At 36.1% G+C, this 22237-nt stretch overlaps 3 protein-coding genes across 6 annotated transcripts; 2 read left to right on the top strand and 1 right to left on the bottom strand.

The window, feature by feature from the left end:
* Positions 1-640: 640 nt before the first annotated feature.
* On the top strand, positions 641-6555 carry LOC132623231 (cyclic nucleotide-gated ion channel 18). Of its 4 annotated transcripts, none has more exons than XM_060337963.1 (8): positions 644-879; positions 1132-1206; positions 1293-1817; positions 2419-2631; positions 2773-3086; positions 4006-4117; positions 4741-4977; positions 5617-6555. In XM_060337963.1, exons 3-8 carry the CDS (start codon positions 1353-1355, stop codon positions 6376-6378), a joined length of 2103 nt encoding a protein of 700 aa, XP_060193946.1. In that variant the 5' UTR covers positions 644-879; positions 1132-1206; positions 1293-1352; the 3' UTR covers positions 6379-6555. The 4 variants fall into 4 exon arrangements, with proteins under 4 accessions (XP_060193949.1, XP_060193946.1, XP_060193948.1 ...); XM_060337965.1 differs by having other exon boundaries at positions 1132-1200; XM_060337962.1 differs by lacking the exon at positions 1132-1206 and having other exon boundaries at positions 645-879.
* A 1346-nt stretch (positions 6556-7901) lies between these two features.
* Positions 7902-11844, top strand: LOC132624156 (benzaldehyde dehydrogenase, mitochondrial-like). The gene is made up of 11 exons (XM_060338979.1): positions 7902-8113; positions 8694-8834; positions 8933-9075; positions 9539-9692; positions 9822-10051; positions 10149-10235; positions 10457-10630; positions 10711-10848; positions 11118-11255; positions 11345-11406; positions 11492-11844. The coding sequence occupies exons 1-11, from the start codon at positions 8053-8055 to the stop codon at positions 11763-11765; spliced, it is 1602 nt and encodes a 533-aa protein (XP_060194962.1). The 5' UTR covers positions 7902-8052; the 3' UTR covers positions 11766-11844.
* A 2528-nt stretch (positions 11845-14372) lies between these two features.
* LOC132622642 (uncharacterized) lies at positions 14373-19525 on the bottom strand. Its single transcript, XM_060337286.1, has 6 exons — positions 19287-19525; positions 16588-16874; positions 16361-16467; positions 16095-16227; positions 15786-15980; positions 14373-14956 (listed from the first exon to the last, which is right to left on the bottom strand). Exons 2-6 carry the CDS (start codon positions 16858-16860, stop codon positions 14669-14671), a joined length of 996 nt encoding a protein of 331 aa, XP_060193269.1. The 5' UTR covers positions 16861-16874; positions 19287-19525; the 3' UTR covers positions 14373-14668.
* Positions 19526-22237: the final 2712 nt, after the last annotated feature.

The following is a 22237-nucleotide window of genomic DNA, read 5'->3' on the forward strand; positions in this document are numbered from 1 at the left end:
CAGACGTAAATCTGGCCCCATTCCCCTCTTTACCTGAGGATTTCACTGAAAGATGACCAAAAGAAAAAAGAAGAAATTGCACGGTTTGCGTCTTTAATTTTTGTACTACTAGCGTCTCGTATTCTTTTGGCCTTTTGGGTGCAGTAGCTAGTTGTCTCTTACGTGAGGGATTTTTTTGTAGTTAATTATTATAGATGTGAATTTATTCATAATTTATGAGATATTATGATGTCAAAACATAAATTTATGCGCGCAAAAAAGTTATTTTGTCATGAGGGACAAAAATTGAAGACCACCCGAAGATAAGGACATTCGGGATCATTTGCACTTTTGTCCCTTTTTGTGCTGGTCTTTAATTTTTACCCTTCAAATGAACTTATGCCTAATGGTGCATGACTGCATGGGTTCTTTAGAAAGTCGCAACATGTTGTACATCAGGCATAAGTTTCATTTGAAGGACAAAAATTAAAGACCAAACGGTGCAATTATCGCTTCGTGCGAATTGCCCCACAAATTAGGTACAGAAGTGCAAATGACCCAAAAGAAAACGAATCCAAATGGGGCGTGGCCCATTTCGTGCTTGCACTAGTAAGCCCATTTCAGTGTACGAATATATCCCCTCCCTAATTTCCCGCGTTCTTTCATGGATATACCATTTTTTTCCTCCTTATTCCATGGATATACAAATTTCCGAGATAGCCGGTTTTCCTCAGAGAATTTTGAATGGAGTTAATGAAAGGAGCTTCAATCATCACTCATGCAACACTCAGCATTCTTTCTTCTTTCTTCTCCTTCCTTATCCTTCCTTTCTAACCCTGATAAAATTCCCCATTCACATTATCATCACTCAGAGGTGGATCAACAATCTAAAATTAATAGGTGCAGGTCTTATTATTACATGCATTTATTTATTTATTTAATTATTCTGTGTTTTGAATTTTTTTTCCTGTTTTACAGAGCCAATTGAATCCATAATTCAAATTTAATAGGTGTACGTATCGATATATATACATATTTAATTTTTGGAATTTGATTATTCTGTGTTTCTGATCCCTGTTATTATCTACTGTGTCTTGTAGTTCGATTGACATACGGTTTTGTGGTAGTTATGTTATTTTTTTCTTTTTTCAGACCGATGTGATTTGCTTTTCTTTGAGGCAGGCGAGGGTCTTTCGTAAACAGCCTCTCTACCTCTACAAGGTAGGGGTAAGGTCTACGTACACACTACCCTTCTCAAATCGATCTGTTGTTGATTATTCTGTGTTTTTAATTAGTTTCCCTGTATTTTTTAGAGAGATATTTTGTCAAGATCTTCCGGAATCCGATTATGATATCGGAGTCCGCGATGGAAGATGACTAGAATACTTGCAAAGCCGGCGTCCCAGCTCCGCGATTTCCAGCAATCTCTGAAGAAAAAATCAATAATCTCCTCTTCAACTGATCAGGTCGACGCACTATGGAGTCGCCAAATTCTGGATCCAAACAGCGACATTGTAAATCGCTGGAACTATGTATTCCTCCTCACATGTCTCATCTCTCTTTTCATCGACCCTCTTTACTTCTACCTGCCTTTCGTCAGCAATAAAGCTTGTATGTCTACTGATGATGAAGCGGCTAGTCAGATTACTATCTATCGTTCTCTCACTGACTTATTTTACGTCCTCCATATTCTCATGAAGTTTCGCACGGCTTTTGTCAATCCTAACTCTCGGGTTTTTGGCCGGGGTGAGCTTGTCATGGACCCTCGAGAAATTGCAAAGCAATATCTCAAGAATGATTTCTTGCTTGATTTGATGGCCGCTCTTCCTCTGCCTCAAGTGAGTACATAAAATCTGTATTTAATTGGACACAAAGTTTAATGTATGTTACTCACTCTGTCCCAAATTAGTTGTCATATTTCGCTTTGCGGAAGTTAATTTGACTAATCTTCAAAGCTAAATTGGATTAGATAAATCAATATTTTTCAATTAAAATCTAGATATTCAAAAACTATACAGAAAGTACTACAAGTTGCAACCTTGCTCATGCCAATTTGATGAAACAATACGTATTAAAATGTTGGTCAAAGTTTACATGATTTGACTTTCAAAACTAATTTGGGACAGAGGAAGTAGTAGTTTACTTTATATATCATAATGGTAATTGTTAAATCAATAGGTAATATGTTACTGTTGTTTGTTTGGAAATCATCACAACTTGTTTAAAATTTGAATAGGTTAATGAATTTGAATTTTTGAAAGTTATAAAAATTCTATAGAAATAAAATGGTACTATCAAATATTTTTGGAACAGGTCATAATCAAAGAATGTTAGGAGAGAGTATGTTGCAATGTCAATTGTAACCACATAGCTTTTCTTAATCTTTTAATATTGCCATTATTCTTCTTGGTCATCACTTTGTCTCTTTACGACTTGCAGATTGTCATTCTGTATGTAATTCCCGCAACTAAAAAAACTGGATCTGGTCATTCCAAAGTTACTCTTGCCCTTATCGTTCTCATCCAATATGTGCCAAGGTTATTCGTTATTTTCCCGCTAAATCAGCAGATCATCAAAACTACAGGTTTTATTGCTAAAACAGCCTGGGCAGGAGCAGCTTACAATCTCCTCCTTTTCATGTTAGCTAGTCATGTAAACACTCATTCCCATCCCTTTCATTTTGTAACAACATACCTAACCAAAGCAAGATATTTGCTGGAATTATATTGGTGACGAAGACACGGACAGAAATCACCTGATTTGAGAATTGTGCCTTTTCTTCTTTGTGTGTAGGTGGCGGGAGCTTCCTGGTACGTGACATCTATAGCAAGACAGTACTCTTGCTGGTCAAATGAATGTAGGAAGGAGCGTGATGCAGTTCCACCATGCGTGCCTGAATTTTTAGACTGTAGCAGTTTTACGGATAGTTATGTACGCGATTACTGGCGAAACAGCACGCAAGTTCTTGCAAAATGTGATGCTATAAATGATGAAGATTCTGGGTTTAAGTTTGGAATTTTCGCTGACGCCTTTACTAATGAAGTGGCTTCATCATCATTCATGGAGAAATATTTATACTGTCTTTGGTGGGGTCTAAGAAATTTGAGGTTTGCTTTCTTAAACTGCAAATTTACTCTTCTTCATTCCTTCTTAGTTTTGCATATTCAATGGTGTTGCTGATTATATTGAGGGTTGGTGTCTCTATAGTAATTCCCCCTTGTGGCTGTAACTGAAGAGACATTTGTCTTCTGATATACTCCTTCATTTTTATTTATTTATGTGACAGTATTTGACTAGTCAAGAAGTAATTTTAAGAAAGAAAGAAATACTATTTACACACGCTAAACATAAGTGACATACCAATCCTTAGATGTTTTGGTCTTAGTGCCATGTCATTCCTATAATAAAAGAATCTAATTAAGGGTAATGTGGGAGCATCAGAATTGAAGGTGTTCCATATATTGAATGGTGTAAATCTTCTTGAAATGGCAATTGGGAAGAGTGTATTATAAAATGGAACCGAGGAAGTATATTATTTCACTTTAGCTGCTTTGAGGTACATTTTATACAAATTGATTGAATTTATGTAATCTAGTCTGGCTTTTAAAGGACTGAGTGTTTAGGTCTGCATCCTGAATATGCAAGTCACTCTGTCTGTTTGGTACCCGGTCTCTTATGTTTGTTTGATTCTTCAGGCAGCTAAGAATTGGTCTAGGATTTCATAAATATTCACCATTGTCTCGGCTACTTAATTTTTGGCAAACACTTCCACTGCTATTAATCATTGTAAATGATAAAGTATGTTCCCTGCTACTTCATAGTGATCCTCCGAAGACTTTGTCTTGGATCGTGTATGACTACTCCATACAAAGTTAGAATGCAGAGTTTAGTCGTTTTGGATTACATAAATGATTTAATGAAAATGAATTTCTTGTTTCCTTTGTTGCTTAGGATACCATCAAATTCTTCTGATCTTTTTTCAGGTTAGAGAATCTTATATTTGTCTTTACAAATGTTGTCTTGCAGTTCATATGGGCAGAATTTGAATACTAGCACTTATATTGGCGAAACATTATTCAGCATTTCCATAAGCATCATTGGTTTAGTTCTCTTTGCACAGCTAATTGGAAACATGCAGGTAAGATTTTGAGGATAATATTTGTCAGAATAGATCATTATTATCACCTTGTGCAGTTATCCGAAGGAATTTCATCATGGTTGTATATACATGAATGATTATCAATACATGATATGTCAGACACCTATACGTTATAATTATTCACCTCTAGAGCAATGTTAAGCATGAAAACACTGTTGATAAGACATTGTTAATTTGGGATAGTTGAGTTACATAATTTTGTGTGAAATACCAGCTAAATACCTTTAAGAGCTCCAATTTCATTTTTCAAGTTAATATGCCTGCTATGTGCCATTACTCAAGATATGTTCCCTAAAATTCTCAAATTATAAGCAGCTTAGGTCCATCGGGATTAATAGTAACAACAACAACAACATACCCAGTATAATCCCACCAGGTGGGGTCTGGGGAGAGTAGAGTGTACGCAGACCTTACCCCTACCTTTTGACGGGTAGGATCTGGATTGAGTTGGATACTGCGATATCTGTTCTCACATTATGCTTAGGTTAGTTTGTGATTGCTAAGGTTTGTTTAAAATTTGAGCTACCGTTTTCATTTGTTTAATCTAGTATAGCACATGCTTCTTTGTCCTTGATATACTTCTGAGTTTCTGCCTTTTCCAGACTTATCTGCAATCTATGACCGTAAAAATTGAGGAATGGAGAATTAGAAAAAGAGATATAGAAGAATGGATGAGGCACCGCCAGTTGCCTGAAGACTTGCAAGAACGTGTTCGCCGTTTTGATCAATGTAAATGGCTTGCTACAAGAGGAGTTAATGAAGAAGAGATCTTGCAATCTTTGCCTTTGGATCTTCGTCGTCAAATCCAAAGACACCTATGCCTTAATCTTGTTCGACGAGTATGTCTTTCTGGCACTACATATTTCATTGTTTTGCTTGACTCGTGCATTATATTGGAATATCATGACATATTGATGTATGCTGCATTCTTTTCTTCTTGAGACTGATGGGTTGGAAGTGTCTCAAGTAGAACTGTGTCCACTGGTTTCCAGGAAATCCTTCGTTCCTGCAATTGGTATAGCTGATATAAACAGCATGTACCAACTTTCACATATCTTAATAAAATATTTGCTAACAAAACAGTCATTGTTCAAAGATTATGACATTTGCATCAGCTCTCGTTGATGTCTGACGATAGAAGTATTTCCCATCAAAGTTGCCCTTGTCACTATGATCTTTAGATATATGGCGTGGCCTGATAGTGTTATATATGGCGTTAAGTGAAATGCTTTCAGGAGGCAAACATAAAGAAGAAGAGCTGCAGACAGAAATATTGGCCACAAGTTGAACAAAAATGAAAGATTTGAGCAACAGAAATGCATAAGTAGTATTAGTGAATGACTAAATAAAAATTTTTTATCTCTTCAATCATCAATTTAATCTTTGACTTGTGATTCACCTTACATTTTGTATTACACAGTAAATGCCTAAGCCAGCCACTTTTTTTTGCTAAGCTTTGGAGATCCCAAAATCTGCAGGTTCCATTTTTTGAACAAATGGATGACCAGCTGCTTGATGCTATATGTGAACGCCTAGTCTCATCCCTGAGCATAATGGGAACCTATGTTGTTCGAGAAGGTGATCCAGTGAATGAGATGCTCTTTATCATCAGGGGGCAACTAGAGAGTTCCACGACAAATGGGGGAAGATCTGGATTCTTCAATTCTACCACCCTTAGGCCTGGTGACTTTTGTGGTGAAGAATTACTGACTTGGGCATTACTGCCTAACTCAACTCAGTTGCCTTCTTCAACTCGAACTGTGAGAGCACTTTCTGAAGTTGAAGCATTTGCACTTCGAGCTGAAGACCTGAAATTTTTCGCTGTTCAATTTAAACGTCTTCACAGCAAGAAGCTACAGCATGCATTTAGGTACTATTCTTATCAGTGGAGAACATGGGGTGCTTGCTTTATACAGGCTGCATGGAGAAGGTATAGGAAGAAAAAGATGGAAAACGAGTTGGCTCTACAAGAGAGCTATTATTATATGCAAGATCCTGACGGTGGAGGGAACTACGATGAGCAAAGTTATGAGGCTTTCGATGATGTTGGTCTTGAGCAGCAACCATTAGTAGACAGTGGTCGTAGTTCCCAACAACTTGGAGCTACAATTTTGGCCAAAAGATTTGCTGCTAATACGAGAAGAGGACTAGAACAGAAGATTCAGACGGCTGATTCTTCTTCCAGCTTAAAAATGCCCAAGTTGTTCAAGCCAGATGAGCCTGATTTTTCTACAGATTGAAGGCACTATATTAGTTAGTTAGAACACCCTGCATTACTGAAAGGTACTAGTGAGTAATGACTAAGCTAGTAACCTTTTTTTATTTTTTGTAAATTTCCAGGAGCAATAGGCCTTTTGACAATTTTGATTACGACATTCCTTTTTCAATCGTGTGAAATTCAACCTTCTTTTCTAGTTGATTGTGCCTAAAAATGTGCAGTTTCAAAAGTACGTATTAAATTGTCAAATCTGTTTATGTAATTAGTTTTATGGGACAACTCCCCATTACCCAAAAAAAAAGAAGGAAAAAAAGGGTTCCTGTTGTTTTATTAAAAAATAATTTCTCCTGTTTGTTTGGTACAGTAAGAAGAAATATCGAGTGGAGTATGATCAAGCGAAAACTTTTCTTCACTTTTATTCTTGAGAGAAAAATGATGTGTCCCAAAAGAGAAACTTAACTAGCAAAGTTTGGAACCGACAAAAAAAAAATCGAAGAAGAAAAAAAGGTACACAAATAAATGGACTATATTCTCTTTCACTTCCAAAAAAGGGACAAAAAACGTCAACCATTTTCCTCCAGTATTTTCATAAAGCACAGACTAGAAGGAATATGACAAGTAAACAAAAAGAAGAAGAAAAAAAGAAGCTAACAAAGGTTGAAGAAAAAAAGAAAAAAGTCACACGTAAGGCAATTTTCCATTTCATAAGCATGTATTAGCTTTGTGTATTACTAATCTCTTCTTTGATGCATTTTTTTCAACCAATGTATAACTAATGCATAGCAAACCATGATATTAGCATGATCAAAGACAAAATGCCCTTAAAGTCCCTCAAAGCTAAAGAATGTGGAAGATATTTTTGTACAAATGTTTCTTTTGAAAATTATGCAATGCATATTATTTTTAATACATCACACTAAACAGTGAATAAGAAATAATCTCAACATAAATAATTCCTACATTTCTAATACACTGGATCTATTCTGTATTTTTCTTATACACCCTACAAAATGATCCCTTATTGTACAAAGAAAACTTGAAGGGATAAGCTTGGGGTCGATTTTTAATGAATCAGCAAATAGAGAGGCTCTGTGCAATTGATGACGTGCAAGTAGTCGCACACACTACCCTCTGCATGCGCTCGCAATTGTTGTCAACTGATAACACCAGCAAATTTGTCTGTACACTCTCTTCGTCTCAATTCATGTGATGTCGTTTGACTAGACACGAAATTTAAAAAATACAAAAAGATTTTTGAATCTTATGATCGAAAACAAGCCAAAGATATTTGGTGGTTATAAATCATCTCGTTAAGTGTAAAGATGAAATTTTCTGTTATATTATTTCAAATAAGATTATAAGAAAATGTGGCATTCTTTTTAGCCTGATTAAAAAAAAATGTGGCATATAAATTGAGACAGAGAGTATATCCTATTCTATTCTCGGCTTCTTAACCCTGCAGTGGCAGAGCTACACTGTCCGTTACAAGTTTCGTCGAATTTAATTACTTTAATTCAACCCTGTATCTATCTTAGAAAATTCATTGAATATATTCAATGTACATTTTATTAATTATAACCCATTAATTTTAAAAGATTAGAATTCAAAATCTGTAAGCTTAAATCGTGACTCTGCCTATATTAAGTTCTCCCATCTCCATCTCCTCTCTACTAAGTATTCTCTTACAGCCAGCTGCATGGCTATGGCTACTCAACGGCTCTTTTCTCTGCTTCATTCCTCCTCTCTTCGCTCTTCAAGTATATAACTACCTCTTTACCTTTGTTTATGTACAAAATAATTTTGATGCATATTCTTCATTAATATTCCCTCCGTTTGATTCTAGTCTCTCACATATAATTTTGACTGATACAATAATTTAATCAGTTATAATGAGTTATCTGTCTTATTTTCCAGATGATTATTCTCACTGCTTCATATATAATGGGTTGGATAGTAACGAGTAGTTACGATTTATGTGACCTGTCTATTTTACCAGTTAGTTTACAGAAGTCAAACCCTTGATCTTATGTGATGTCTTTGGCTAAACAAAGTTTGAGAAAGAAAATTTTCGCATGTAAGCTAAAAATATATTTCTATGATATACCAAAAGTACATTATTAGACTATTTTTTAATCATCAGTAGTCCTTCACTAATAAGAACAACTATTTTCACCTGGTTTTTTTGGAGTCTTGATGATTGAACAAGCTAACTGTGTTTTGATATTAGTCCGCCTGATTTATTTGAGACTTTAATGTTTTCAGATACTTTTTTATTTTATTCTGATTTTCTTGAAATGAGAGCTAGCTAATTATAGGTTTTACAATTTCAATCTAAAGGTAAATACCCCAAGTACTGGAAAAATGGTGTCAAAAGGTTTTGTAGCAGCGCCATGGTGCATGAAGAACCTATCACTCCACCTGTTGATGTTAAATACAATCAGCTTCTCATTAATGGACAGTTTGTTGATGCAGCCTCAGGTTGACCTTTAATTACATCCCTTAAGAATCTTTCATTTTGTATGTTATTATAAACATGCTATGGACTTAAAAGAGTAACATGGAGAGTATGTCTTCAGGAAAGACGTTTCCTACATTTGACCCTCGAACAGGGGAGACCATTACTATGGTTGCGCAGGCTGACACTGAAGATGTCAACCGTGCAGTCTCTGCTGCCCGTAAAGCGTTTGATGAAGGACCGTGGCCTAAAATGACTGCTTATGTAAGCGCACACACAGTAACTGAGCCTTCTGTATCTTTCCATATTTTCTTCCTTGCTCCCAGGCAGATTCGGAATTTAAACTTGATGTGTTCAACCTTTAAGGTTCTTACCACTGAACGCATTGAATTATTGAAACTATGGGCTTAGAATTTAATGTTCGGCAAGTTACACATTTGGCTGGTTGGCCAAAAATAATTACGTTTGCTAGCCAAATATACACGACTATTATGTATCAGAAATGTATATTACATTAATATATAAAAATTATACATTGGCTGACTGTTATTTTGGTGGGCGACTATTTTTGTAAATTTATCTTTGATAATATTTTCTGAAATTTTAGTAATTTTTCACATATCAAATGGATGGTCCATCCGCCTCTCCGACAGTTGCTGCTTGTTTAAATGCCTTGTGTTACTTAAGCATGTATCATAATTTGTTTGATTCACCAATCTTTTTCCAGGAAAGATCATGTATAATGTTGCGGTTTGCCGAATTGCTTGAGAAGCACAGTGATGAACTTGCAGCACTTGAAACTTGGGATAATGGAAAGCCTTATGAACAAGCTGCAAATGAAGAAATACCGATGCTCATACGGCTTTTCAGATACTATGCTGGTTAAGAAAAATTAAAAAATGGCTTTATGTTTCCTGTTGACAGTTTAATAACCACTTATTGTATATCCAGTGACGTTTTTGAATCACCTGAATGCTTTTCTAAGTTTTCTGCTTACATTCTTTTTTCAGGTTGGGCTGATAAAATTCATGGCCTTACAGCTCCTGCTGACAGTTTGCACCATGTTCAGACCTTGCATGAACCGATTGGTGTTGCAGGGCAGATAATACCTTGGAATTTTCCACTACTAATGTTCGCTTGGAAAGTTGGCCCTGCACTTGCTTGCGGTAACACGGTTGTATTAAAACCTGCAGAACAGACACCACTCTCTGCCTTGTATGTGTCAAAATTATTCCATGAGGTATGTACCTGACTGGCAGGGGCGATTCAATAGAATTTGTGGCTTAACGCCAAATTCTCCACTTGAAGCGTTATTTGTGCTTGACTCCATCTAACAGGTTGGACTTCCCCCTGGAGTCTTGAATGTTATTCCTGGATTCGGTAGTGTAGGTGCAGCTCTTGCCAGTCATATGGATGTCGATAAGGTATTTTCTGAGCTTTGCCTTTAGTTCCGGAAATTACACAAAGGACTTATGCCTATAATATACTACTAACAGATTTCCAATTAGGAAGCTACAGAATAAAAGTCTTGTGTTTCTTGTGATAAACCTACATGACAATCTTTTTTTTTTTTTTCAATTTTATTTACTTATCTGTGATGCCTAAATGCAATGTATCTCTACATCACTCAATTTGGTGTCTACAGCTTGCTTTTACAGGATCCACAGAAACTGGTAAGTCTGTACTAAGTGCAGCTGCAGAGAGCAACCTAAAGCCAGTGACATTGGAGCTCGGAGGAAAATCTCCTTTCATCATTTGTGAAGATGCAGACATTGATAAAGCTGTTGAGTTGGCTCATTCTGCCGTTTTCTTTAATCAGGTAGCAAAGTTTTCCACCCTCGAAAAATTGCAACCTCTGGTGCTTGCTCAGGAATGAAAATAATTTTCAAGTATCTGCAGGGACAATGTTGCTGTGCTGGATCACGGACATTTGTACATGAAAGAGTATACGATGAATTTGTGGAGAAAGCCAAGGCCCGAGCTTTAAAACGTGTAGTTGGAGACCCTTTCAAGAAGGGAGTTGAACAAGGTCCCCAGGTACAATTCTTCTTGAAATTGTAGCAAAGGAAAATAGTAATTGCTGACTTCAATTTACATCTGCAAAGTAATTGTACCCAGTGGTGGAGCCCCCTACGTCTAAGGGTAGTAAATTGACACCTCTTCTTCGGAAAATTATACTTCATCAATAGGTCAACTTATGGTGAATTCCCTTGGTTTTTTCATGTGTTCACTTCTTTATATTTTGAATTCTCTTAGTGAAATCTTGGATCCACCGATTGTAACATGACTTTTGTGTGTGTCAATAGATTGATAACGAGCAATTTGAGAAGATCCTTAAGTACATAAAGTCTGGTACTGAAAGCGGGGCTACTCTCGAGTCTGGAGGGGAAAAATTGGGTTCCAAAGGATTCTATGTCCAACCTACTGTCTTCTCAAATGTCGAGGTACAACTACCATTGTCCATAGGATATATCCATACGTAAGGTGAAAAAAACGAATACGGTAATGATGACATTATTTTTCATCTATTTAGGATACCATGCTGATTGCCAAAGATGAGATATTTGGACCAGTGCAGTCCCTCTTGAAATTCAAGTGAGATTACATTTTATATTTTACGTTAATTTTCTACCTGTGCTTGTATTTCGGTTATTTCTGAACCTGACCTTGAAACAAATAGGGATGTTGAAGAGGTCATTCGAAGGGCAAACTCGTCACATTATGGATTGGCCGCGGGTGTTTTTACACAGAACATAGATGCGGCAAACAGAATATCTCGAGCCCTTCGAGTAGGGACAGTGTGGGTTAACTGCTTTAACATCTTTGATGCTGCCATTCCTTTTGGTGGTTATAAGATGAGTGGACATGGAAGAGAAAAGGGAGTCTACAGCCTTAATAACTACTTGCAAGTCAAAGCTGTTGTTACCCCTCTGAAGAATCCAGCATGGCTGTAGTTTTTTTCCCCTTGTTTGTGATGATGCTTTTGATGTGTGTGTGTGTATATATATATATATATATAATATTTTGTGTGTGTTTTTTTGTGTATACTTTTGCTGACTTGATACAACATGCTATATTGTTTTTTTTTTGTTGCTTGGTTCTGTGCTGGCCCTGGAACAATATTACAACAGGCATACACTTGAATAATAGCCAGCTTTTCCTTTCCTTGTCAATTGTCTATGCTAATAGAATGCTATTTTGCCATTCATTTTGACTTCTATATTGCGTCTCATTCATCTCATGATTGGCTCATAATACTCAAGACAAAAACACAAGAATGACAATAGAACTTCGATACACTGACAATATAATAAAATTGTATATTATCAAGCCATTTGAAATATAACTACCGAATAATTTTCTGTAACAAGTTATTCTGAAATATAAAATAGGCAACTTGCTATAACATGCTAAAATACATTCATACTTAATAATTACTACTAGTATGTATATATATATATATATATATATATATATATAAGTAAATCCTTTAGAAAGTAACCTTTTTATGTACAAAATGATATAGAGTTTCCTCCGATATATAATTTTACATCTATCCTTTAGAATTTGCCAATTCTAATTCTTTTAATGAATACATGTGTGTACAAGTGATAAGATACTATGGCCCAAAGAAATGATTGAAGGTACGTTAGTAGCCATCGGCGTCGGGAAGTCAACGCTCTCCTAAGAGGATTTTTCGTGTTTGTTCTTTTTTGTAATAAATACGTTGTTTATAAACGAAATATTGACAATATTAGAACAAATTTAACTCAAATTTGAATTCGCCCAAATTCATCATTATTCATCTTGCTACCCTTTTCCACATAGCTCACAACTCAGTACAATATAATTGTGTAATCCGATGTTTAAATCAAATGTATCACAGTAAAAAAAGAACGAACTTCACTCTCCGCACACCACAACTTTTCATTAAAAAAAACTGTAAGTAATAACATAAAATCTGTTTCCAATTCTAGCTAGTTGTAGATTCTTAGCGAAGCACCAGTTTTGTCCGAGTTTTGGACACCCACGACTGAACATATGATGCGTGATCAATATAATATGGGGCTCAACATCGGATACACCAAGAATTATAAAGATAAGCCTGGCTTTGACAATGGGCGAAGAAAATGGACCTTGGACCTAATTGGCCTCTCAATCAACATGGGACACTTAAAACGTACCAAATGGACTTTTGTATAGGTCGGTCGACTAATTAGAACAGCCCCTTAGAACATTAGCGCTAGCCCTGCAAATTGGACAAAAGGGGGACTTCAAGAGCCACAAGTCTATGCATTCAGCATGAAAACTATGGTTGCATTGAGGCAATGGTCTGCACTTATCACCCACCTTGAGATTATCCAAACAAATTGCACAGTCCACTGAACTACTACTACCCTTCTCTTTGGCTTGAAAATCAAAGCAAGGAAGCTTTTCTATATCCTCTTGGGACATGCTGTTGCTCCCAAAATTGCCTCTCTCTCCCATATTAATGTTGTCGGTTCTTCCTCTGAAATCCCTCAATACTACACAGATATGAATCAGGACTAGAACTCCGACAAAAACAAGTAGCAATATCATTGATATCACTATTGCCATGACTATTACCCGTGTAAACCGCGTGGCAATGCCCAGTTCATGGTTCTTCATTTTAAGTTAAAACCTTTGGAGAAACTCGATGTTCTATATAGGATGGGAAAAATTAATAAAGTACGTCTCGAAGGATGAAATGAAGAATCAAGATGAGAGATTTACGTACACACTAGCTTCGATCCTTAGGTCCAAGAGAAATGGATTGGGAGCAAAAGATGCTAGGATTGCAATTACCAATGGTCATCTTCTGCTTCATCTTATGCTTTCTTTCTATTTCCTTCTTTTTTTAAGGATTGAGATGAACTTCCACATAAAATATACTACTATACATTAGTCTTATTCACCTAAATTAATTTCGGACGGCATAGGCAGCTGACCCGTAACGTTGTCTGTTTTCAACTTGTAATAGTTTAATGTTTTGTGGGGCTGGAGTTGACTTAACCTGTAAAGTTTGTTGAACACAAACAAATATTGTAGTTGCTGCTTTGCTGAAGTGAATTACAGAAAAGACAAAAGTACCAACATTCATCTTCAAAACCATTTCTTCAATTACATGGGTAGTTTGGGCGAAAGACCTGGATGTTCCAAGTCTTTTTTTAGTTGTTGGCTGTCACACGGTGGATGATCCTCTTGCCTGAAGGCTCCATCACCTCAACAAGGAGAAGTGCTACCACTCTATCACGTTTGTTCAAACAGAGCTTCCCTTGTATAGGGGATAGAAAGTTCACAAGTATAACTTTATACATCATGAAATTAAAAAAAAAAAAAAAAAACTGAAGACTGGGACAAAGAAAATCTACAAATCTATTAGAAGGAATGATCCAACACAAGATGCTAGCGACGAGATCACCAGACAATCATTAGAAGGAAGCGGTAGATGAAATCTCGCAACTCCAAAACAATATATTAACAGGAAAACTAACATATCATAGCAAACAATGTCAATTTAGCCATAATGAAAACTTCCCTTGACCTCTCAATATTGCATTTTGCTCTTCAACCATTAACATACCACGGGAAACAATGAACGAGCACAATTACACGTATACTGCATACTGCAAAAAAGCATTCATGAACGACTTTAAGTATAATGCAAATGTAATCTAAACCATATCTTCAAGACACTATAAAATCTATAGCTCTCTATATGGTCTAACGGCCTCGCAAACACCTCAAACCTTTCATGGTATATACAGGTATAAGAAACCAAACCAAAAAATGGGGACGGACAAAGATGAACTATAGTTCATTACTTGCACAAATACTATGAACCTAAAACAATACCCTCCCTAGTGAGATTGGTTACACGAAGAACTGCTTGAGCACTCAAAGGCGAGAGATTTGATTGACAGAAATGCTCCCAGGAAATTGTTTCTGGGTCTTCATCACTCACAGCCGTTGGGGTAACGCTGGGTGCTTTTTCATAGATATTTTGCAGTTCTAACAACAGTGTACGAGCAGCCTCCCTTGACTCAGGAAGCTGATCACTGAGCTGAGATGCAGCTATTTGGATCAAGATTTCAATTCCATATGCTTTGATTCCCTCTACTCCCTGCAAAGAATGAAACTCTGTTAATAAAGACCACATCTAGTAGTAAAAAGGAAATTAGGCAAACCTAGAAAACAAAACTAAGAACAAGACAAAGTTTATTCCTCTTTCATATTTCAGTGATATGATCATACATGAAAAGACACAAATGTCTGATAAAATGTTTCCATGCTGAGTATCCACTAAGATGTAAAAATAAATAAACCACCACAAGGGGATTGACTAATGAAAGCGGCTAATTATAGCATTTAAAAATGTATTGGTGAAACAATGTAAAAATTCCTTGGCAATATTTAACCATGATTATTAAGCAATATACTCAAAAGACTGAAATTGTTACCTAGTCATTCCCTTAACCAGTAAAATTATTACTCCCTCCATCCCAATTTATATGAGGGAGTTTGACTGGGCACAAAGTTTAAGAAAGAAAGGAATACTTTGAATCTTGTGGTCTAAAACAAGTGAGAAATTTTGGTGGCAAGTCATTTCATTAAGGGTAAAATGAGAATTTTAGACTTAAATTTTTTAAATTTTTGCTAAATATAGAAAGGTGTCATTCTTTTTCGGACTGACTAACAGAGAGAGAGCGTCATATAAATTGGAACGCAGGGAGTATTAAAACACTCTTAAGAACTGTTTCCTCCTTGAGCTGAGTTTTGCATCTAGATATTGCCAACAAAACATAGCCAAGGGCAAGATCTTAGCGAGCAGATAAACAAACAAACTGGGTAAATAATGAATAGCAGGACTAAATTGTAAGAACGAAAAGAGTAACTAAAATTCACAGGGTGCATGTCAGAAGAAAAGAGATTTCAGAACTTAGAACTCTCACCAGACGTGGTACACTTCGAGAAAAGCAGCTTGAAGCTTTTGCTCGAATTCGAGGATTTCTGTGTTTCAGATTTGGTTGCAACTTCGGTAACAACAGTGATGGAGAAACCCATGTTGTCATAGCTATCAGAGCTTTTTCAGCTGCCTCACATACAAATCGCTTGTCTTGTGAAGATTTCAGAAGAAGTTGTACAAGCTAAGCAAGGAGACAGTCACGTCATGAGCACAACGATAAGGTAAAATTCACATAAGAGAAAATATCATGCCAAGGCATTCACAAGTCACAAATAAGAAGAATAACTAAAGTTACCAGTGGATCCATTGAGTCAATTACGCTGTCACAGTATGCTTTGAAAATGTCAGCTGATGCCATAATAGCAGTTTTACAAACAGCACTTCTTGGATTTTTCAAAGATTTCACAATAAGGGAGATCACATTTCCCCTGCTCATTTTAAGTAGCAAACATAAGATCAGATAAAACAAAAGGAAAGCATATAAAAAGATGTGTCTAAACAGCTAGAACATCATCATCAAACATCTTTAAGGTTATATCCTAGGTGACAAATTAGACTTACAACATATCAACCATGGCTTCTTTGTGAAATAAGGACAGACGCCGAACATCATTGAGAGTCTCACACACTAAAACCCAGTCCTTGGACTCTAGCCCAGTCAACAGTGTCTACAAATGCAAAAGGAGAGGCAAAGACATTGAAATGAGACTTGTGTAACCAATATAAAGAAGGCAAACAGATATACAAAATACTAAAATGCAACATCAAACTATTTCAGGAATCATTACCTTAAGGCTTGTGTCAACATCTTCTACATCATTCAAATTCTCAGACTCTATGTATTCTACTTCTGAAACCACCTCTGCCCCAGTTTTCACCGTGCAGTCTCCATTAAGGACAGGTTCAACCAGTAAGGCAGGCTTTTCTCTTTCCTTCTCTTTATGATTTTTATCAATACTCTCAACCCCTGTAACCGGGACACTCCCGTTACTGGAGATTTCAATGTTCTTCCCAGCTTCAGGTAGTGCAATGAGATCTCTAGCAGCTTCCTCAGACATCATATAGGGATTAGCTTCTGAAACACCAGCAGTGGAGGGGGTTATTAAGAGCCAAGTCAGCAATGCACTTAAGCAATCATTTCTCATGGAATAGAAGAGGAGAAAGCAACATAATAAACAGATATCTGAACTCTAGGGATTTTAGAACTAACTTTTGGACCTCAACAATGCTTTCTCATATTTTTGGTCGCTCGAGTAACTTTTTTCTTTTTTCCCCAACATCCCTTGACTAACTGGCATAACAAGATTTTGTCCTTCTGTTGAAGATTTTGTTTACAGTAGTAGATGGAAGATATTCTCAATCATCTCACAAGGCTTCAATCAGAATTGAAAATTTTCATAGAGGAACAGTATGCTAGTGACAATACGGCTACTAAGGCTTCTATTCAAGAATTGAAGTTGAAACAAAAAACCCGGCTAAGTTGTCCCAAGGAGATAGCTGAATAGTTTAGGCATAGAAGTATCGACCTGAAGATTCCAGGTTCAAAATACCAGCTATAACACCTGGAATGAACCGTTCAGCTTTAGTGTAGAAGGCTACCCTGTGGATTAGTCAAGGTACCTAAGCTGGCACGACACCACATTAATCACTAAATAAATAAAGAAAATGAAAAGACAATCTAAGTTGTCCATGTTTCTGATTCTTCACACGTATATTCACTATTTTATTAAAAACACCCCAGGGGATTGCTCACATGTCCAACTGTAAGAAAAAGGGTTAATAGTTGGAAAAATCCATGAAACAACTATGACTGGGGACTAGAACCGCAAGATATTATGGTCAAGCAAAAAGTTGCAAGACACCCTATAATCCAAGAACCTAAAACATCATTTTCTTGTGGCCCTTGAGGATTTCAACAGTAGGGCCTGACCTAAGCATAAGAACTTGAATTGAGTCCCATCATGCAAAACTTATGAATTGAGTCCCATCATGCAAAACTTACCAAGATCTAGCACTATATAGAAAAGATATATTATGTCTCTTTTTTAATAATGTAAATATTGGTGAACACCTGGCAATAGTAACAGTATATAAATTTGCTTCTACTAGTACCATCAGCATCACATTCCCCGTCTCTTTTGTTAATCTCTAATAGGTGCTTGTGTATTATTGCAACAACAACAACAACATACCCAGTATAATCCCACAAAGTGGGGTCTGGGGAGAGTAGAGTGTACGCAGACCTTACCCCTACCATGGGAGGTAGAGAGGTCGTTTCCGATAGGCTCTCGGCTCAAAGAAAGAAAGGTAAACCAAATTAGTCCGGAAAAATAAATAATAGAAGTGAAGAAGCCAATGCAAAATACTAAATAAAACACGACAAAGCAGTGTGAAAATGGAACAATAACGTACTACCACCAACTCATGACAATCGAAGTACCCGGCACAACAGATAATAACAGAAATTAAAGGGCAAGAAACTACACGAGCAGTACGAAGCGTGGCAACGCTCAACTAACTACTAGCCTTCTACCCTGATACGTTATCTACAATACCGTTTATTTCTAGATCAATACCAGGCAACCATGCAGTTAGTATAATCAATATTCCGCAAATGAACCACGGACACTTACATTACCAAGTAAATGATGCTGCAATAGCTTGAGAAATGGAAGGATAACATAGTAATCTAATGTCTTTGAGAAGGAAAAAGCAAGTAACTTAGTGATCTAATGTTTCTGAATGAAGACTCCAATTTTTTATCAGATGAACTTCAACATTGAAAGTTGGACAACATTACATCACTTCAAATTGGCAGCATTAGTGTGAAAACCATTCAGCCAGTAAATTAAGTAGAGTAGATTTTGTCAACACAGCACCTTGAATCACTATTTAAACAATGATTAGAAACATCAATCTCCAGTAGTGATATTACTCAATAATCATTATTGAAAAATTCCTCGTAATAACATTTAATACGCAAATATATCGCCGCAAGGATCTACACTAAAGGATCATAAGAATCAACTACAAGACAAAACAATCCTTAATCAAGAGCCAAACCCTAGGTTAAGCCCAAATGATATAGTCAGCTTATTTTAGTCCATCGAAGTTAGCAACATAGCACTTTGAATCACTATTCAAACAATGATTAGTGACATCAAACTCCAGTACTATTATTTTTCAATAATAATCACGGAAAAAAAATCCTCTTAATAACACTTGTAACGCAAATAAAGTGCCGCAAGGATCTACACTAGAGGATCAGAAGCACTAATTACAAGACAAAACAATTCAAAAAGGGATTAAAGCAGAATAGAAAGACGAACATTCGTAGATCGCAGTTTAGCAACTTCAAAGCAAAGTACAACAAGAAGAGATCACAAAAATGTAATGCTCAGAGACATCAGTAATTCCAATGTACAATGCTACCTTGCACATACATATAAAACAGTAAAAAAAAACAGCAGGGAAAAATTAACAATACCAGAAAAAATGTGGTGAAGTGATCGGTAAAGCAAGCAAATCGAAATGACTTTGAAGTCTCCTCTTCAGATTTTAACCTAACTAAACAATGGAGAATTTTGATGTGTATAGTGAGTAGAGAAGAGTAGAATAGAAAGAAAGAGATATTTGTAACCGGCGAAAACACTAGTAAAAGGGACGGCGCTATTTGACACCCAATTTTGGGCCGGCAGCACGGGAAATATACATGTGACCGCGTACCAGAGTGACTCCACAAAGACATAAATACGCCATTTTCGTGTTGACCAAATTACCCCTCTGTTTTGTAATTATTACTGATGCTTAAGTATTTAATTTACGCAAAAGCCTCAAATATGCCATCAAACTATCGGAAATGGTTCATTTATGCCACTCGTCAATAGTTTGGCTCATTTATGTCATCGAACTACAGGAAATGGCTCATCTATGCCATCGAACTATAGGAAATAGCTCATTTATGTCATTTATCAATAATTTAACTCATTTATGCCATCGCCCGTTACCAAAATGACTCATCCATGCCACTTTTTATTAACGTCGGTTTTATAATACCAGATATGACACGTGGCCTCCAATTAGAGGTTTACGTCGTTTATTAAACCGGCCCAATTTTAAATACCAAATTAATATATAATCCGACCCATACACCTTACCCACCCACAATCATAATCTAGTTGAAGGTCACGTGTCATATATGGTATTGTAAAACTAGCTTTAATGAAATATGGCATGGATGAGTCATTTTGGTAACGGGCGATGGTATAAATGAGTCAAACTATTGATAAATGGCATAAATGAACCATTTCCTATAGTTCGATGGCATAAATAAGTCATTTCCTATAGTTCGATGGCATAAATGAGTCAAACTATTGATGAGTGGCATAAATGAGTCATTTCCGATAGTTGGATGGCATATTTGAGCCTTTTTCCGTTTAATTTAACCCCCCCCCCACCCCCACCCCCCCCCCTTATCAAAAGTTTGAACTGACCTTTCAACAGAAGAAAAGCAATTTTTGAATTTGGTGCCACATCATTTGAAGAGGGACTATTTCTCCGCTAATTAATTTGCTGTTATTAATTAGGAAAGACTTTAATGAGACAATAATGCTCGCATATCATTAAGACGATTCGAATTTGAAATCTTCAATTTGAATTGTGATAGACTTGTTTAGACTAGCAAAATGATTACATGATATAAATGACTGCCGTTAAAAAAAGTAAGGAATCAAAATTTGGCCGGAGTGCCTAAATTATATTTTTTGGGGATTTAGTGGACTTCAACGGCATAATCTTGATTGTTGAGATCCACAAATGAGAATTATATACCTAGTTGATGATAAATTTTATACTACGAGTACTTCTTTTTTTCTGATGCACAAATGATAATTTTTTTTGGGTAATAACACAAATCATAATTATATACTAGAAAAATGATTTTATATTAAGTATGACTACCGTTGTAAGTAGGGAATCAAAATTTGGCCACAATACTAATTAAATTATCCTATTTCTGTTCTTCATTGTTGAGATCCACAAACTAACATTTATATACTTTTTTCCTTTTTTTGATGTTGAATGAGATTGAGTCAATTTCTGTTGTTGCTTTAAAGGCTTTTGTTATTTGCAAACTAATACATTAGCAATGTCATTATTGGTTTAGTATTATGATTCGACCAATTTGGTGCTGTCCATTTTACGATTTCCTTGTGTTGCACTTTATAAGTTGGAGATTTTACAATTGGACATTAGATTATAATTGCTCTAATCTGCAACTTTTATGGTAAATACTTCTTTTGTAAACAAACAAAAATAGAATGGAAGTACAAATGAGTAGAATTCATCATGTCTCGTTGGATTTTTCTTAGTTTCCCACCAGTGTTTAGTATTTATATTCGAGCCTCATTAAATCTGAATTCGTGACGGAGAGTCCCACGTTAGAAAGTAAAAAGCTCCCTAACAAAAGCAACTTTATACTGAGGGCTCGAAATTGAAACCTTTGTTTAAGGATAAAGAAATACTTATGACTCCAACACTACCCTTATGGGCCTTATCGGTGTCTTGCTGCCTTATTAATTGATAATGCAAGTGACATGATATTGAAGATGTGAGTTCACAAGTCACAACCCTACGGGCCATATAGGACATGAATGATGCCCCATCCCATATGATTTTAATTTTTATAATATATGATAAGATTGGACAAAAAATGTGAGTCAGCAATCAGGTGCACCACATGGGATGCCTCACTGGCCACTGCCAGCAAATGGTGCGTTGAGCTGGTCACTCGTCATATTAGGCTAATCTTCAACTACTTGATTTAGCCAAGAAATCACCCTCTATTGACTATTCCATGTCTAGGTAGTACCCACATTGTACATATATATATATATATATATATATATATATATATATATATATATATATATATATATATATATATATGTTCACATATATACTAGTGTTGCACATGGACACTGCATGATTACAATTGAACAGGAATTCACATAACTAGTGGAATATCAGATTCAATTTTGTTCTTTTGTTTTAGAACGTTGTGTCCTTGAGAAAAGATATTAGGATCCTTCAATGGCACAACAAAAATAGGCATGGCACTGAAGGAGAGAAAAATAGTGGTAGTAATTGAATACTTCTAAGTTGTAACTGTTCTTATTCTTTTTCGAAAAAAAAAAAGCTGTTCTTATGCTAGAGAAAACGGAGAGGGCTTTGTGCTTCTGCTGCAACTGCTGGATCCATATTTCAATATTAGTTATTTTGTGCAAATATAGTATAATGTCGAAGCATTTACATAGTTGAACATGAAAGTGCCAATACTGTACAGATCGGAGCAGTAATTGATCTATCCAGCTTGGTGTATGCAAGGTTAAGGCACGAACACTCTACCTAAATTAAGCACACGAAGCCCCTTATCACTGG

Source organism: Lycium barbarum, chromosome 12 (genome assembly GCF_019175385.1).
Source record: "Lycium barbarum isolate Lr01 chromosome 12, ASM1917538v2, whole genome shotgun sequence".
In the NCBI taxonomy this organism is placed as follows: domain Eukaryota; kingdom Viridiplantae; phylum Streptophyta; class Magnoliopsida; order Solanales; family Solanaceae; genus Lycium; species Lycium barbarum.

Excerpts from the sequence above, each read along its gene's own strand:
- LOC132623231 (XM_060337963.1), top strand. The coding sequence starts at position 1,353 with ATGACTAGAATACTTGCAAAGCCGGCGTCCCAGCTCCGCGATTTCCAG. Across the intron at positions 1,818-2,418 it reads CCGCTCTTCCTCTGCCTCAA|ATTGTCATTCTGTATGTAAT; the intron begins GTGAGTACATAA and ends TACGACTTGCAG. Across the intron at positions 3,087-4,005 it reads TGGGGTCTAAGAAATTTGAG|TTCATATGGGCAGAATTTGA; the intron begins GTTTGCTTTCTT and ends GTTGTCTTGCAG.
- LOC132624156 (XM_060338979.1), top strand. The coding sequence starts at position 8,053 with ATGGCTATGGCTACTCAACGGCTCTTTTCTCTGCTTCATTCCTCCTCT. Across the intron at positions 10,052-10,148 it reads TGTCAAAATTATTCCATGAG|GTTGGACTTCCCCCTGGAGT; the intron begins GTATGTACCTGA and ends TCCATCTAACAG. Across the intron at positions 10,236-10,456 it reads GTCATATGGATGTCGATAAG|CTTGCTTTTACAGGATCCAC; the intron begins GTATTTTCTGAG and ends TGGTGTCTACAG.
- LOC132622642 (XM_060337286.1), bottom strand. The coding sequence starts at position 16,860 with ATGATGTCTGAGGAAGCTGCTAGAGATCTCATTGCACTACCTGAAGCT. Across the intron at positions 16,468-16,587 it reads ATGTTGACACAAGCCTTAAG|ACACTGTTGACTGGGCTAGA; the intron begins GTAATGATTCCT and ends TTGCATTTGTAG. Across the intron at positions 15,981-16,094 it reads TTGACTCAATGGATCCACTG|CTTGTACAACTTCTTCTGAA; the intron begins GTAACTTTAGTT and ends CTCCTTGCTTAG.